This window comes from Mus caroli, unplaced genomic scaffold, assembly GCF_978045245.1.
Source record: "Mus caroli unplaced genomic scaffold, Mus_caroli_1 scaffold_5, whole genome shotgun sequence".
NCBI classification, from domain to species: Eukaryota; Metazoa; Chordata; class Mammalia; order Rodentia; family Muridae; genus Mus; species Mus caroli.
Window position 1 is genome coordinate 89,985,391 of NW_028227260.1, and position 17,131 is coordinate 90,002,521.

At 36.7% G+C, this 17,131-nt stretch overlaps 1 protein-coding gene across 1 annotated transcript in view; it reads left to right on the top strand.

Moving 5' to 3' along the window:
- Cfap47 (cilia and flagella associated protein 47) overlaps nt 1–17,131 on the top strand; it is a 262,175-nt gene that overhangs the window by 122,984 nt on the left and 122,060 nt on the right. The window contains exons 37-39 of the mRNA XM_085838136.1: nt 1,942–2,057; nt 2,704–2,854; nt 6,729–6,817. Of these exons, the coding sequence (XP_085694262.1) occupies nt 1,942–2,057; nt 2,704–2,854; nt 6,729–6,817 (356 nt within the window). The remainder of the gene's footprint in view (nt 1–1,941; nt 2,058–2,703; nt 2,855–6,728; nt 6,818–17,131) is intronic.

Genomic DNA, 17,131 nt, shown 5'->3' on the forward strand with positions numbered 1-17,131 from the left:
GTTTTGTGACCAATTTAGTTTAACTGGGAACATCCTTGGGCCCATGGGATTACACCTATCCCTTGGAACCTCGTGGAGTCACCAGTGCATACACAACTAAAGAAAATGATTCCCTTTTCCTTGAATCTATTAGTAGCAAACAATCCAGTAGTAAGAAGTAGGGCTACTCGAGTCTTCCCTCTGCTCTTGTTGCAGACTCAATATAGGGCAGCTGCTACCAGTTCATGATCACAATGGCTGTGTTGCCCAGAATATGGCATTTCACAGTTCTTCCAAGCTTTTATACCTTTTTAAAAATATCCCTTCATCCTCAAACTTCTCTGAGATTAGAGTGATATTACTGTCTTGTTAGGGCTGTATTGTCATCCATCACTTATTCTGAGCACCTTGTGCAGCCAAATATTTCTGCATTCAATCTTTCCTGGAACGTTTGTATTGCAGATCATAGGATGCACAAGTAGGTAAGACTGTTGATGCCTTTTCTTCTCCTGCAACCTTCATAGCAACTCTGACTATGATAGCTGGAAAACAAGGAGGCAGCTTATTCCTTTTAATGAAGTGAGAACAAAAATTATGTTCTTCCCAAGAAGACATGAGCTCTGATGAAAAAACAACTGCCCCCTTGCAGTTCTTGTCTTCTTCAGACCAATCAAAGAAGAAGTAATTAACTCTATTTTATTATTTGTGGTTTGTCTTTGTAGTCAGATGAAGATGGTACTGTGCTGGCCAAATCTCAAGCTGGATGTTTAGAATATGAATTTGCTAACTGAGTTTTCATCAAATTCTCCTGGCAGATCAAGCCCTCATCAAATTCTCCTGGCAGATCAAGCCCTCTGTTTAGATATCTTAGCTCTAGGCCAATCCTGAATGGTTAATTGCATTCATTGTCACCAATTTTCTTTTTAGCTTTGTAGTAATTTTATCTTTTACCTAAAACTTATAAGCCATACAACTATTTTTCTGGTTCCTTTTTTATTATACTGTGACAAGTGGTTTCAGGACTGCCTACTGGAAGGTTAGCATTTGAAAGTTTTGTGATGTCTTCTCTTCCAGACCTCCATCTCCTTACTCTGTTTCAGTATTATTTTTGTGAATTTCCATCATGTTTGCATATACTTTAACTTTATTGTACCATTTTCAAGAAATATTCCCTGTAATAATAAAATAGAAGTCTTCTTTCTCCTTTTCTCTCTCTCTTCTCATCCTTTTCCTCCTCTTTTCCTTCTTCCTTTTCTTCTGCTTTTTCTGTCTCTTTCTTCCTCCTCTTCTTTTTTCTCTTGTTCTATCTTCTTTCTCCTCCTCTTCCTTTTCTTTCTTCTCCTCCATTGTTTTTCTTCATACTTTCCATGTTTCTACTTCAGGCAGTACACAATGAAACTCCTTTCAGACCAGGAAATAATCATTTATATTCTGGATATGTCTTCAAACATATATTCCTTGGGAAACTTTCTCTATTGATCTGACAGATTATGTTTTTATGGAAACCAAATTTTACTATTTATGCTTAAATCTTCCCAAAATTTTACTCCTATATTAAAAATTAAATCTACATTGCTAGTCTTGGTCTTTATCTACCAGGTGACTTTGAATCATCATGACAATTATTGGAAGACTTTCTTTAATTTATTTTTATTCATAAAGATAGAGGTACTAGTATTAAATACCAGGTCTGTAGTTGGCATGGTAACTCATGCCTATCATTTTATATCTTGGGAGGCTGAAAGTGGAAGGGATTGAGTTCCAGATCATCTTGGTCTATATAACAAGGCCCTGTCCTATACACTTGCAAATTCAAATACTGTCTTATACCTTTTAGTTAATAGTGTACATTAAGTTGAAGATGTTCATGTGTAGAATGTCTGTCTTTCTGGGTTAAAACTAAGAAATGGTATGTTTGTGTAGGATTTAATCTTCTATGTAACATCTTTTCCATCTACATAGATATTATTGAAAAACCCAAGCTTGAAGAATTTAGTGTATACTGCTACAATTGTTGGAAGAGATGCTAATAACTTCTGTCTTGCACAGACAGGGAATGTTGTAACAATTGCTCCAAAGTAAGTATTTAAAAATTATTAAACTTGCAAAACCTAGACATTTAATATCTATAATAATTATTAAATATGTTAGTTTATTTTCTCTAAACTGATTTGTACATAATGAAAAACTTTCTCTGAGAAATTGAATATTCATGGTCCTATAGTTTCTCTTTAATTAACAATATAAATAAGGTAATTTGGGTCTGGAGAGATAGCTCAGTTGTTAAGAGCATTGACTACTCTTTCAGAAGTCCTCAGTTTAATGCCCAGCAACCACATGATGACTCACAACCATGTGTAATGGGATCCCATGCCCTCTTCTGGTGTGTCTGAAGACAGCTACAGTATACTCATATACGTTAAATAAATAGTATTTTAAAGAAAATACCTAATTTTATGCATGTATTTAATTAATTCTAATTTACACAAATTCATACAAAATGTGCATGGTTTCATATTGTTCTCCACTAAAAAATCCAATGTAAGATGTGTTATACATATACTTGATGGTTAAATTTAGATTATACAAATGACTTTGTGCTTCAATGTTTAATTTGCGGTAAAAATGAATACAGTCCAGGGCATACGTACTAAATCTGATCTGTACCTAATATGTGTCCTTTACTTCAATAAAATGATTCTTCTTTTATATTTTATTAAACAGAAATCACATTGTGCTTGTTGTGAAATTTTTAAGTCGCTTTCTCCATCCTGCTGAAGCTACACTATTATTAATTTCAAGACCTAAGTGTGGAATAGGAGGCAGTACATTGGCCTTTGCTCTAAAGGGAGAAATACGAAATTTTAAAGCAATTGTAAGTGAGCTGTACTTGTTTTGTATCCTTTTGTTCCTGTCCCCAAACCACTGCAGTGTCACACTATGATAAAACTTTCCTGTTTTGTTTATGTTCTGCTCTTAGTCATTTAGGTTATCTCTTTGCCATAATACCTTGTAATTTAAGATTTTGTGGTGAGGGCACTGAAGGTTGACAGTTGATTCAACAAATATTTTTTTCTGCTGTAGATACTTATCAACTTTTAATATGTATTTTAATATTTATTTAGTGTGTGTGGTAATGTGTGAATGCACCCAGACATGTGAATACATGCATATCAATGTTTGCACAGTGAAGTGGAAACTTAAGGGTTCTTTGGAAAGTCAGTTGGATGGTGTTTTGCTGGGGCAAGGATGTGAAGGAATGCTTCATTAAAGTGGACACAGGTGTGAGAGACTAATGCAAATTCGTGAAGGCATGTTTCATTGAAGCAGATGTCCTGCTAAAGCAAGCACAAGAAACAAGTAATGGACTCTTTGCTAACAGCTCATATGCATTATTCCGCTTTATATTGCATAGTTGAGTTGCATTTGTCAGGACTCCATAGAGAGAAATGCACTAAAAAAACAAAACAAACAAACAAAAAAACCCCAAAACTTCTGGTGGTATACTCAGTTTCTTGCTGCTTCCATGGACTCTGGATGATTGTATGTCCATGCTGAGACAAGATGCATGCTGAGGCAAAACGATGCTGTGGCAAGTCCAGTGCTGAGAGAAAGGCATGTGGAGGACAAGTGATGTTTGGAGAGTATAAATAGAAATCTAGGGAGTGATGGAGACAGTTTGTGTTGCTGGTACAGCTAGCTGTGTATTGTTTGTGGGTCTCCAGTCTTCGCTGATCTTCTATTCCCTGAGAGAGGCACAGCTGAGAACTTCTCATTTCTCCCCAGGTCCCTCCTGCTAAGTCCAGCTGAGGCCTGGCTGTCTCTGCTAGGTCATGTCACCCCTATTGCTAACCTGATTCTACTGAACTGCAGGTGTATCCATGAGGTGTTTGCTAGTGGATAATGCTGCTTCTGCTCGCTAACCTGTAAAATGAACTGCTGATTCTAGACTACACAGAAGGGAGTTGTTCCAAAGAACCTTTCTAAACAGGTCCACTTCCCCCGACCCCTGTATCCTTTCTTTTCCACCACCTCTGGTGGGTGGTAGGCTACAAGGGAGGTTAAAGCATTACAGAACCATCATTAAAATTTAGCTTTAAAAAATGAAAAATTAGAGCACACCCATTCCACAACACGATGAAGGTCAAAAGCAACTTGCAATAAGGCAGTTCTCTCCTAGGTTGATCTTGAAGATTAAAGACCTGTTAAAAGTGTTGGCAGCAAATACCTTTACATGCTCAATCATCTGTCAAATTGGTTGTTCATCAGTATATCTGGAGCATTCTATAGAGCCAATCCATTATAAAGTTCAGGCTAATTCTACATTTCTTGAAGAATGATGGTGTTCTTGACTAAATTTTACATGCTCATTTCTTAAAAGATGGGGCAATAATACATTGGTAGACTTTTATAAATATATTTAATGGATTTTGGCTAACATGGAGGAGGTGAATAATTCAGTTTTCTTTAATGAGCACACTACTGAGAGTTTGACCATGTTCCAGTGAGTACATAGATAATGCAAACTGGACTTTTAAATGAAATTATTTTGATTTTTTGGGGGCAGTCACAAGGGTGGGTGGACATTGAAGGACTGGAAAATGTGTGTGATCAGTTGTAGGATATGAAATTCCCACAGAATTTTAATAGATTAAGTTCAAAAATATTATTTACTAGTATGGATATGTGTATGGTAAAGTAAAGCAAATTTGCCAGCATTCAGTGTATATTTTAAAAATGAAAACAAAATATTGGAGTGTGTAATATTGGACTAGATTATAAAGTGTAAAGAATGCCTCTAGGACTATTAAATGGTAGGTAAATATGAGAAGAGGGCATCAAGATGTTCACAAGGACAGACTGACTTACTAGGCAGTGATGTCCCAAGCAGGAAGTAGTTATTTCTTACTGTGATATGTTTTGGTCTTACAGTTTTTTTTTTTTTTTTTTTTTTTTTTTTAGCAATGAGTATTTAACATCTCCTAACTCTCTCACATACATTCTCTGAAACAATGTATTACATGAAGTTCAGTGACATAGTTGATTTTATCCTATCATTTTTTTTACATTTTTTATATTTATTTTTTTAGATAAATATTAGATATTTAAAATTATTTTTAGATATTTTCTTTATATACATTTCAAATGCTATCCCGAAAGTTCCCTACGCCCTCCCTCTGCCCTGCTTCCCTACCCACCCACTCCCGCTTCTTGGCCCTGGCATTCCCCTGTACTGGGGCATATAAAGTTTGCAATACCAAGGGGCATCTCTTCCCAGTGATGGCCGACTAGGCCATCTTCTGTTACAAATGCAGCTGGAGATATGAGCTCTGGGGGTACTGGTTAGTTCATATTGTTTTTCCACCTATAGGGTTGCAGACCCCTTCAGCTGCTTGGGTACTTTATCTAGCTTCTCCATTAGGGGCCCCGTGTTCCATCCAATAGATGACTGTGAGCATCCACTTCTGTATTTGCCAGACACTGGCATAGCCTCATATGAGACAGCTGTAACAGGGTCCCTTCAGACAAATCATTCTGGCATATGCAATAGTGTCTGGGTTTGGTGGCTGATTATGGGATAGATCCCCAGGTGGGATACTCTTTGGATAGTCCTTCCCTTGGTCTTAGCTCTAAACTTTGTCTCTGTAACTCCTTTCATGGGTATTTTGTTCCCAATTCTAAGGAGGAATGAAGTATCCACCCACTGGTCTTCCCTCTTCTTGATTTTTTTGTGTTTTGCAAATTGTATCTTGTGTCGTCTATATTTCTGGGCTGATCAGTGAGAGCATATCTAATGACATCTTTTGTGATTGGGTTACCTCACTCAGGATGATATCCTCCAGATACATCCATTTTTCCTAGAATTTCATAAATCCATTGTTTTTTTAATTGCTAAGTAGTACTCCATTGTGTAAATATACCACATTTTCTGTATCCTTTGTTCTGTTGAGGGACATCTGGGTTCTTTCCAGCTGGAAAATTCTGGCTATTATAAATAAGGCTGCTATGAACATAGTGGAGCATGTGTTCTTAATGATTTTGTCCTATTATTAACCTCTCTACTTGTGAGTAATTCTGAAAACTGAATGCCTGAATGCTACGTAGCTCTGACTACATCTTACTCTCACTTGGGTCAATGGGAATGAAATTACATAATAATGAAGATAATGTTTAAGACAAGAACAAAGCTTATAACTTATATCAGGAAAATTTCTAGAATGTTTGAATACAGAATTTTTATTTTATATGTGTGTTTTTATTATAAGCTTGTCATTAAAACCACCATAGTATGAACATTCACAGTTTGCAAATACACAAATACATTCACCACACACACACATATGTGTGTGTGTATATATAAATATATATACACACATATATATGTATGTATATATATACACACATATATCATAATGATAGATAAATATATGATTTGTATATAGTTTATTATCAGTGATATAGATTATATCTGATTACTCATGAAATCATTACCTGCTCATTCATTAATTTAGTTGGAAGGAGATTAATTTAAGAGATATTCAAACATATTTCAATTATTATTATATTACTGTAGATAAGATACATTGCCTTCTATTTGAATTTTAATAGTAAAATATTTTTAAAAGAAATAAATTTATTATTATAATAGTCAAATGGACAAAAAGTTTTTGAGGTTTTACTTTATAATGAAATATATTCTGGATTCTGACATTATTATATTGTGACTCTTTTTTTCTCTTTTACTTTAGGATGTCATAAAATGTAAAGCTCCATGTTATCAATGGAAAGAAGTCACTGTGAATGTGAAAAACCCCTTTCCAAGTGGTGGAGATTTTCAGTAAGTTATTGTTTTAATGTTACTCTATTGCAGTTCACTATCTTTATTTAAGAAAAGTAAGTGGGAGCTATAGAGATGTTTCAGTGGTTAAAAGTACAGTCTACTCTTCCCAGTGTCCTGAGTTCAATTGTCAGCAACCACATGGTGGCTCACAACCATCTATAATGGCATCTGATGTCCTTTTCTGGCACATAGGTGTACATGCAGATAGAATACCCATATACATAAAATAAATTTAAAATATAGGTAAAAAGTAAATGTCTTTGTCTCTTTGGCATGATTCTTCTGAGGAGAAATTACATGTGCTTAGATTCCCATGAATTAAAAGATTCAGAAAATAATATTCCTTAAGTTTAGAAATCAAACTCATGCAATATGTGTATAGGAGCAGAAGTATAAAATGCTTTGTACTTAATATTAGATAATTTTTTATATAATATTTGGCAATTTGAAATATTTTGGAGTACTGTATATTCAAGCTTTTAAAGATTTATTATCAATAATAACACTCCTAATTGATTAAACAAAACTTGTTTTGTTAAAATAGTTATTGGTGAATTTATGATTTCTATATCTATAAATTCAAATTTACTCTTGAGTCCTTCAGCGATTTATTCATATGTTTTAGTCTACAGCTCCAAAATTTCTTGTTGGTTCTTTTTAAAATATATTTATTGGTGTCTTCTATCTGATACTTCATTGGCCTCTCTATTTTTTTTAAATATCTTTATACAGTTCTTTGAACATCTGTGTAACAACTAGTTTGAATTTGTTTCCTATTAAATTTGTTGTCTGGGTCACAGACAGTTTTGGTCACTCATTTCCTTTACTTTTTTTTTCTTAGATATTTTCTTCATTTACATTTCAAATGCTATCCCTAAAGTCCCCTATAACCTCTCCCTTTCCCAGTTCCCCAACCCACCCACTCCCCCATCCTGGCCCTGACATTCTCCTTTACTGCAACATATAATCTTCACAAAACCAAGTGCTTCTCCTCTGAATGATGGCTGATTAGACCATCTTCTGCTACATGTGCATCTAGAGACATGAGCTCTGGGGGTACTGGTTAGTTCATATTTTTGTTCCTCCTATAAGGTTATAGACTCCGTCAGCAACTTGGGTACTTTCTCTGCCTCCTCCATTGGGGGCCATGTGACTCATCCAATAATGGACTGTGAGCATCCATTTCTGTATTTCCCAGGCACTGGCATAGACTCACAAGAGACAGCTATATCAGGGTACTGTCAGCAAACTTTTGCTGGCATATATAATAGTGTCTCAGTTTGGTGGTTGTTTATGGGATGGATCCTGGGGTGGGGCAGTCTCTGGATGGTCCTTCCTTCCATCTCAGCTCCAAACTTTGTCTCTGTAACTCCTTCCATGGGTGTTTTGTTTCCAATTCTAAGAAGGGGCGGTGTCCACACTGTGTTCTTTGTTCTTCTTGAGTTTCATGTGTTTTGCAAATTGTATCTTGGATACTGTAATTTCCTGAGCTAATATCCACTTATCAGTGAGTGCATATCATGTGAATTCTTTTGTGATTGGGTTACCTCACTCAGGACGATACCCTCTAGATCCATCCATTTGACTAGGACTTTCATAAATTCATTGTTTTTAATAGCCGAGTAGTACTCCATTGTGTAAATGTACCACATTTTCTGTATCCATTTCTCTGTTGAGGGGCATCTGGGTTCTTTCCAGCTTCTGGCTATTATAAATAAGGCTGCTATGAATATAATGGAGCATGTGTCCTTATTATCAGCTGGAACATCTTCTGGATATATGCCCAGGAGAGGTATTGCTGGATGCTCCAGTTGTACTATGTCCAATTTTCTGAGGAACCACCAGACTGATTTCCAGAGTGATTGTACAAGCTTTTAATCCCACCAACAACGAAGGAGTGTTCCTCTTTCTCCACATTCTTGCCAGCATCTGCTGTCACCTCTATTTTTGATCTTAGCCATTCTGAATGGTGTGAGGTGGAATCTCAGGGTTGTTTTGATGTGCATTTCCCTGATGATAAAGGGTGATGACCATTTTTTTTTCAGGTGCTTCTTAGCCATTCGTTATTCCTCAGTTGAGAATTCTTTGTTTAGTTCTGTGCCCAATTTTTTTTTAAATTTTTAATATTTTTATCACATATTTTCCTCAGTTACATTTCCAATGCTATCCCAAAAGTCCCCCATAGGGCCCCCCACTTCCCTACCCACCCATTCCCATTCTTTTGGCCCTGGCATTCCCCTATATTGGGGCATATAAAGTTTGCAAGTCCAATGGGCCTCTCTTTCCAGTGATGGCCGACTAGGCCATCTTTCGATACATATGCAGCTAGAGACAAGAGCTCCAGGGTTCTGGTTAGTACATCATGTTGTTCCAACAATAGGGTTGCAGATCACTTTAGCTCCTTGGGTACTTTCTCTAGCTTCTCCATTGGGAGTCCTGTGATACATCCAATAGCTGACTGTGGACATCCACTCCTGTGTTTGCTAGGCCCCGGCATCGTCTCACAAGAGACAGCTATATTTGGGTCCTTTCAGCAAAATCTTGCTAGTGTATGCAATGGTGTCAGCGTTTAGAAGCTGCTTATGGGATGGATCCCTGGATAAGGCAGTCTCTAAATGGTCCATCCTTTCATCACAGCTACGAACTTTGTCTCTGTAACTCCTTCCATGGGTGTTTTGTTCCCAATTCTAAGAAGGGGCAGTGTCCACACTTCGGTCTTCATTCTTCTTGAGTTTCATGCGTTTAGCAAATTGTATCTTATATCTTGGGTATCCTAAGTTTTGGGCTAATATCCACTTATCAGTGAATACATATTGTGTGAGTTCTTTTGTGATTGTGTTACTTCACTCAAGATGATGCCCTCGAGGTCCATCCATTTGGCTAGGAATTTCATAAATTCATTCTTTTTAATAGCTGAGTAGTACTCCATTGTGTAAATGTACCATAATTTCTGTATCCATTCCTCTGTTGAGGGACATCTGGGTTCTTTCCAGCTTCTGGCTATTATAAATAGGGCTGCTATGAACATAGTGGAGCATGTGTCCTTCTTACCGGTTGGAACATCTTCTGGATATATGCCTAGAAGAGGTATTGCTGGATCCTCTGGTAGTACTATGTCCAATTTTCTGAGGAACCGCCAGACTGATTTCCAGAGTGGTTGTACAAGCTTGCAATCCCACCAACAATGGAGGAGTGTTCCTCTTTCTCCACAATCCTCGCCAGCATCTGCTGTCACCTGAATTTTTGATCTTAGCCATTCTGACTGGTGTGAGGTGGAATCTCAGGGTTGTTTTGATGTGCATTTCCCTGATGATAAAGGGTGATGACCATTTTTTCAGGTGCTTCTTAGCCATTCGTTATTCCTCAGTTGAGAATTCTTTGTTTAGTTCTGTGCCCAATTTTTTAATGGCACTATTTGATTTTCTAGAGTCCACATTCTTGAGTTCTATGTATATAATGGATATTAGTCCCCTATCTGATTTAGGATAGGTAAAGAGCCTTTCCCAATCTGTTGGTGGTTTTTTTGTCTTACTGACAGTGTCTTTAGCCTTGCAGAACCTTTACAGTTTCATGAGGTCCCACTTGTCAATTCTCGATCTTACAGCACAAGCCATTGCTGTTCTGTTCAGGAAAATTTCCTCTCTGCCCATTTCTTTGAGGCTTTTCCCCACTTTCTCCTCTATAAGTTTTAGTGTCTCTAGTTTATTTAGAGTTCCTTGATCCACTTCCACTTAAGCTTTATACAAGAATATAAGAATGGATCAAATAGTAATCTTCTACATGATAACTGCCAGTTGTGCCAGCACCATTTGTTGAAAATGCTGTCTTTTTTCCACTGGATGATTTTTGCTACTTTGTCAAAGATCAAGTGACCATAGGGGTGTGTGTTCATTTCTGGGTCTTCAATTCTATTCCATTGATCTATCTGTCTGTTGCTGTACCAGTAATATGCAATTACTATCACAATTGCTCTGTGGTACCACTAGATGTCAGGCATGGTGATTCCCCCAGAGGTTCTTTTATTGTTGAGAATAGTTTTTGCTATCCTAAATTTTTTGTTATTCCAGATGAATTTGCAAATTGCCCTTTCTAACTCAGTGAAGAATTGAGTTGGAATTTTGATGGGGATTGCATTGAATCTGTAGATTGCTTTCAGCAGGAAAAGCCAATTTTACTATATTAATCCTGCCAATCCATGAGCATGGGAGCTCTTTCCACCTTCTGAGATCTTTTTGATTTTTTTCTTCAGAGACTTGAAGTTTTTCTCATACAGATCTTTCACTTCCTTAGTTAGAGTCACGCCAAGGTATTTTATATTACTTGTGACTAATGTGAAGGGTGTTGTTTTCCTAATTTCTTTCTCAGCCCGTCTATCCTATGTATAGAGAAAGGCCACAGATTTGTTTGAGTTAATTTTATATCCATCTACTGCACTGAAGCTGTTTATCAGGTTTAGGAGTTCTCTGGTGGAATTTTTGGGGTTTTATTTATATATATATATATATATATATATATATATATATATATATATTATGATATCATCTGCAAATAGTAATATTTTGACTTCTTCCTTTCCAATTTGCATTTTCTTGATCTCCTTTTGTTGTTCAATTGCTCTGGCTAGGATTTCAAGTACTATATTGAATAGGAAGGGAGAAAGTGGGCAACCTTGTCTAGTCTCTGATTTTAGTGGGATTGTTTCCAGTTTCTCTCCATTTAGTTTGATGTTGGCAACTGGTTTGCTGGATATTGTTTTTATTATATTTAGTTAAGGGCCTTGAATTCCTGATGTTTCTAAGACTTTTATCATGAATGGGTGTTGCATTTTGTCATATGCTTTCTCAGTATCTAACGAGATGACCATGTGTTTTTTCTCTTTGAGTTTGTTTATATACTGGTTATGTTGATGGATTTTTGTATATTAAACTATCCCTGCGTCCCTGATATGAAGACTACTTGATCATGATGGATGATTTTTTTTATGTGTTCTTGGATTCAGATTGGGAGAATTTTATTGAGTATTTTTTGCATCAATATTCAGAAGGGAAATTGGTCTGAAGTTGTCTTTCTGTTTTTTGGGGTTTTTTGGGGGGTTGGTTTTTTTGTTTGTTTGTTTTTTGTTTTTGTTTTCGTTTTTTTGAGACAGGGAACTCACTCTGTAGACCAGGCTGGCCTCAAATTCAGAAATCTGCTTGCCTCTGCCTCCTGAGTGCTGGAATTAAAGGTGTGCTCCACCACTGCCAGGCTCTGAAGTTGTCTTTGTTGGGTCTTTATGTGGTTTAGGTATCAAAGTAATTGTGGCTTCATAGAATGAATTGGATAGAGTACCTTCTGCTTCTATTTTGTGGAATAGTTTGTGGAGAATTGGAATTATGTCTTCTTTGAAAGTCTGATAGACCTCTGCACTAAACCCTTCTGGTTCTGGTCTTTTTTTGTTTGGGAGAACATTAATGACCACTTCTATTTCTTTATGGGAATTAGGACTGTTTAGATTGTTAATCTGGTCCTGATTTAACTTTGATACCTGATATTTGTCTAAGAAATTGTCCATTTCTTCCAAGTTTTCCATTTTTTTCTTTTTTTTAATTAGGTATTTTCTTCATTTACATTTCCGATGCTATCCCAAAAGTCCCCCATACCCTCTTCCCCCAACCCCCCTACACACCCACTTCCACTTCTTGGCCCTGGCATTCCCCTGTACTGAGGCATATAAAGTTTGCAAGTCCAGTGGGCCTCTCTTTCCACTGGTGGCTGACTAGGTCATCTTCTGATACATATGCAGCTAGAGACATGAGCTCCGGGGGTTACTGGTTAGTTCATATTGTTGTTCCACCTATAGGGTTGCAGATCCCTTTAGCTCCTTGGGTACTTTCTCTAGCTCCTCCAATGGGGGTCCTGTGACCCATCCAATAGCTGACTGTGAGCATCCACTTCTGTGTTTGCTAGACCCCAGCATAGCCTCACAAGAGACAGTTATATCAGGGCCTTTCACCAAAATCTTGCTAGTGTATGCAATGGTGTCACCATTTGCAGGCTGATTATGGGATGGATCCCTGGGTATGGCAGTCTCTAGATGGTCGATCCTTTCATCTCAGCTCCTAACTTTGTCTCAGTAATTCCTTCCATGGGTGTTTTGTTCTCAATTCTAAGAAGGGGCATGTGTCCACACTTTGGTCTTCGTTCTTCTTGAGTTTCATGTGTTTTGCAAATTGTATCTTGTACCTTGGTTATTCTAAGTTTCTGGGCTAATATCCACTTATCAGTGCATACATATCATTTGAGTTCTTTTGTGATTGGGTTACCTCACTCAGGATGATACCCTCCAGGTCCATCCATTTGCCTAGGAATTTCATAAATTCATTCTTTTTAATAGCTGAATAGTACTCCATTGTGTAAATGTACCACATTTTCTGTATCCATTCCTCTGTTTAGGGGCATCTGGGTTCTTTCCAGCTTCTTGCTATTATAAATAAGTCTGCTATGAACATAGTGGAGCATGTGTCCTTCTTACCGGTTGGAACATCTTCTGGATATATGCCCAGGAAGTGGTACTGTGGGATCCTCCAGTTGTACTATGTCCAATTTTCTGAGAAACTGTCAGAGGGATTTCCAGAATGGCTGTACAAGCTTGCAATCTCACCAACAATGGAGGAGTGTTCCTCTTTCTCCACTTCCTCGCCAGCATTTGCTGAATTTTTGATCTTAGCCATTCTGACTGGTGTGAGGTGAAATCTCAGGGTTGTTTTGACTTGCATTTCCCTGATGATTAAGGATGCTGAACTTTTTTTCAGGTGCTTCTCAGCCATTCGGTATTCCTCTGGTGAGAATTCTTTGTTTAGCTCTGAGCCCCCTTTTTTAATGGGGTCATTTGATTTTTTGGAGTCCATCTTCTTGAACTCTTTATATATATTGGATATTAGTCCCCTATTATATGGTCAGTTTTGGAGAACGGACCATGACGTGCTGAGAAGAAGGTATATCCTTTTGTTTTAGGATAAAATGTTTTGTAGATATCTGTTAACACCATTTGTTTTTTACCTTCTGTTAGTTTCCATGTGTCTCTGTTTAGTTTCTGTTTCCAGGATCTGTCCATTGATGAGTATGGAGTGTTGAAGTCTCCCATTATTATTGTGTGAGGTGCAATATGTGCTTTGAGCTTTACTAGAGTTTCCTTAATGAATGTGGATTTCCTTGCATTTTGAGTATAGGTTCAGAATTGAGAGTTCAACTTGAAAGATTTTACCTTTGATGAATATGAAGTGTCCCTCCTTGTCTTTTTTGATAACTTTGGGTTGGAAGTCAATTTTATTAGATAGTAGAATAGCTACTCCAGCTTTTTTCTTTGGACCTTTTGCTTGGAAAATTGTTTTCCAGCCTTTTAATCTGAGGTAGTGTCTCTCTGTGTCCCTGAGGTGGGGTTCCTCTATGCACCAAATGTTGGGTCTTGTTTATGTAGCTAGTCTGTTAGTCTATGTCCTTTTATTGAGGAATTGAAGCCATTGCTATTAAGAGATATTAAGGAAAATTAACTGTTCTTTCCTGTTATTTTTGTTGTTAGAGTTGGAATTCTGTTCTTGTGGCTATCTTCTTTTAGGTTTGTTGAAGGATTACTTTTTTGATTTTTCTGGGGCATAATTTCACTCCTTGTGTTGACATTTTTCCTTTATTATCCTTTGAATGGGTAGATTCATGGAAAGATATTGTTTGAATTTGATTTTGTCATGGAATACTTTGGTTTCTCCATCTATGCTAATTGAGAGTTTTGCTGGGTATAGTAGCCTCTGCTGGTATTTGTGTTCTCTTAGGGTCTGTATAACTTCTGGCTTTCATAGTCTCTGGTGAAAAGTCTGGTGGAATTCTAATATGTCTGCCTTTAAATGATACTTGACCTTTTTCCCTTACTGCTTTTAATATTCTATCATTATTTAGTACATTTGTTGTTCTGATTATTATGTGTCAGGAGGAATTTTCTTTCTGGTCCAGTCTATTTGGAGTTCTATAGGCTTCTTATATTTTCATAGGCATCTCTTTCTTTAGATTAGGGAAGTTTTCTTCTATAATTTTGTTAAAGGTATTTACTGGCCCTTTAAGTTGAAAATATTCATTCTCATCTATACCTATTTTCCTTAGGTTTTTATTCTCATTGTGCCCTGGATTTCCTGGATGTTTTAAGGTTGGATCTTTTTGTATTTTGCATTTTCTTTGATTGTTGTGCCCATGTTCTCTATGGAATCTTCTGCACCTGAGAGTCTCTCTTCCATCTCTTGTATTCTGTTGCTGATGCTTCTATGTTTCCTGATTTCTTTCCTTAGGATTTCTATCTCCAGAGTTTTTGCCCTTTGGGTTTTCTGTATTGTTTTTACTTTCATTTTTAGATCTTGGATGGTTTTGTTCAATTCCATTACCTGTTTGGTTGCCTTTTCCTATAATTCTTTAAGAAATTTTTGTGTTTCCTCTTTAAGGACTTCTACGTGTTCAGCAGTGTTTTGCTATAATTCTTTGAGGGATTTTTGTGCTTTTCTTGGTTATTTGGATTGTTATTGTCCTTATTGCACAGATTGGAATGTTATGAAAACTATTCTCAAGGAGGTTATACAGTTATATTTTATAGTTTCCTCATATTTATCTAGGGTACACTTTAGTGGAGCTAAACAATATTACAGTACTGTTTGCTTCAAATTCTGCTTTATGTGTCTTTATTGTAGCCAATGTACATCTGTTTTTGTTATTGCTTCTTGGCATTTCTTTTGTTCTTCTTTCCTCTCCATTTGTTTATTTATCCAGTGCTTGTCATTTTTCTTTTATTAACTTTGGTGATTTCTGTACTTTGATTTCAGTACTTAGTTTATTTATATCTATGCCATTTGACATATGGCAGAATTTGAAACTGGGGGAATAACTCATTTTGTAAAGGGCTTGCAGTGATAGCATGAAGATCTGAGTTCAATTCCTAGTACTCTTGCCAAAAGCTAGGCAGGGTGGTTCATACTTGGACTCCAAGTGCTGTGGAGGCAGAGAAGTTTGTGAATCTTATCCTCTAGCCAGCCTTTCTCACTCTATGAGCCCCTGATACCAGTCCCTTTCTCCAAAAATATGGAAGAACAACAACCAGTGTTCAACTTTGGCTTCCATACAAATGAACACATATAGTTACACAGACAAGTACTGCTACATACTTAAATGACTGCACATACAGGGATATAGACATGCAATAATTCTTTATTTCTATATTTTTTCGTTACTTTGATATGTACCACAGGCTGGCCTTTATATTCATTACATATTTCAAATTACCCATGAACTCACTGTCTTTGTATTTCTACCTTTCTGTTAATGTGATTCCACATACCAGGAAAGTAACCTGTCTTATGTCTTTATCCATCTCTCTCTTCTTTGTTTTTATGATTGCATTTTAAATATTTGCAGCAGTATGATTTAATTTGGTTTGGGAGTTATATATATTTTAGTTCTATTAATAGATACCCCCAAATGTATAGATTATACCTTGATATAAAACAGATCAATGATGATTCATATAAATTTAATTTGAATATATGTATAAACTAAAAAATTTTGTACTTATTTTGTATTCATTAAAAAGCCCTGACTTTTAAGTGAGAAAGGACAGTAAAAGGTTGTCAAAATAATTTATAACATATTCATTTTATAGACATACCAGTGTAGTTGCCTTTGCCATGGATTTTATCTCTTCTTGTGATTTTTTTCCCTGTCTGTTTGTTTGAGATAGGGTCTTTTTTTTATTATACATTTTCTTCATTTACATTTCAAATGCTATCCCCTTTCTCAGTTTCCTCTCTGACTGTCCCTTGTACCCTCCCCTGCCCTATTCCCCAACCCACCCACTCCTTCTTCCTAGCCCTGGCATTCCCCTATTCTGGGGCTTAAGACCTTCGCAAGACCAAGGGCCCATCCTCTTATTGATGGCCAACTAGGCCATCCTCTGCTACATATGCAGCTAGAGACATGAGCTCTGGGACTACTGGTTAGTTTATATTGTTGTTCCTCCTATAGGGTTGCAAACCACTTCAGCTCCTTGGGTACTTTCTTTACCTGAGATAGGGTCTTCTTATGTAGAAGCTGATAGCCTTGAACTTAAGATTCCCCCAATTCTATGTCCTTAGTGCTGGGGACTAGAGGTATATACATATATACTACCAAATTTCTCCCATAGTTTGTAGTTAACCTCTGCTTTTTGTTTCAGTGGAAAAACTGTTTTTACAAATATGCATAGTTTTATCTATTCTGTATTAATTCCCTATTCCACTTTAAACTTGATAGATTAGTTGTATG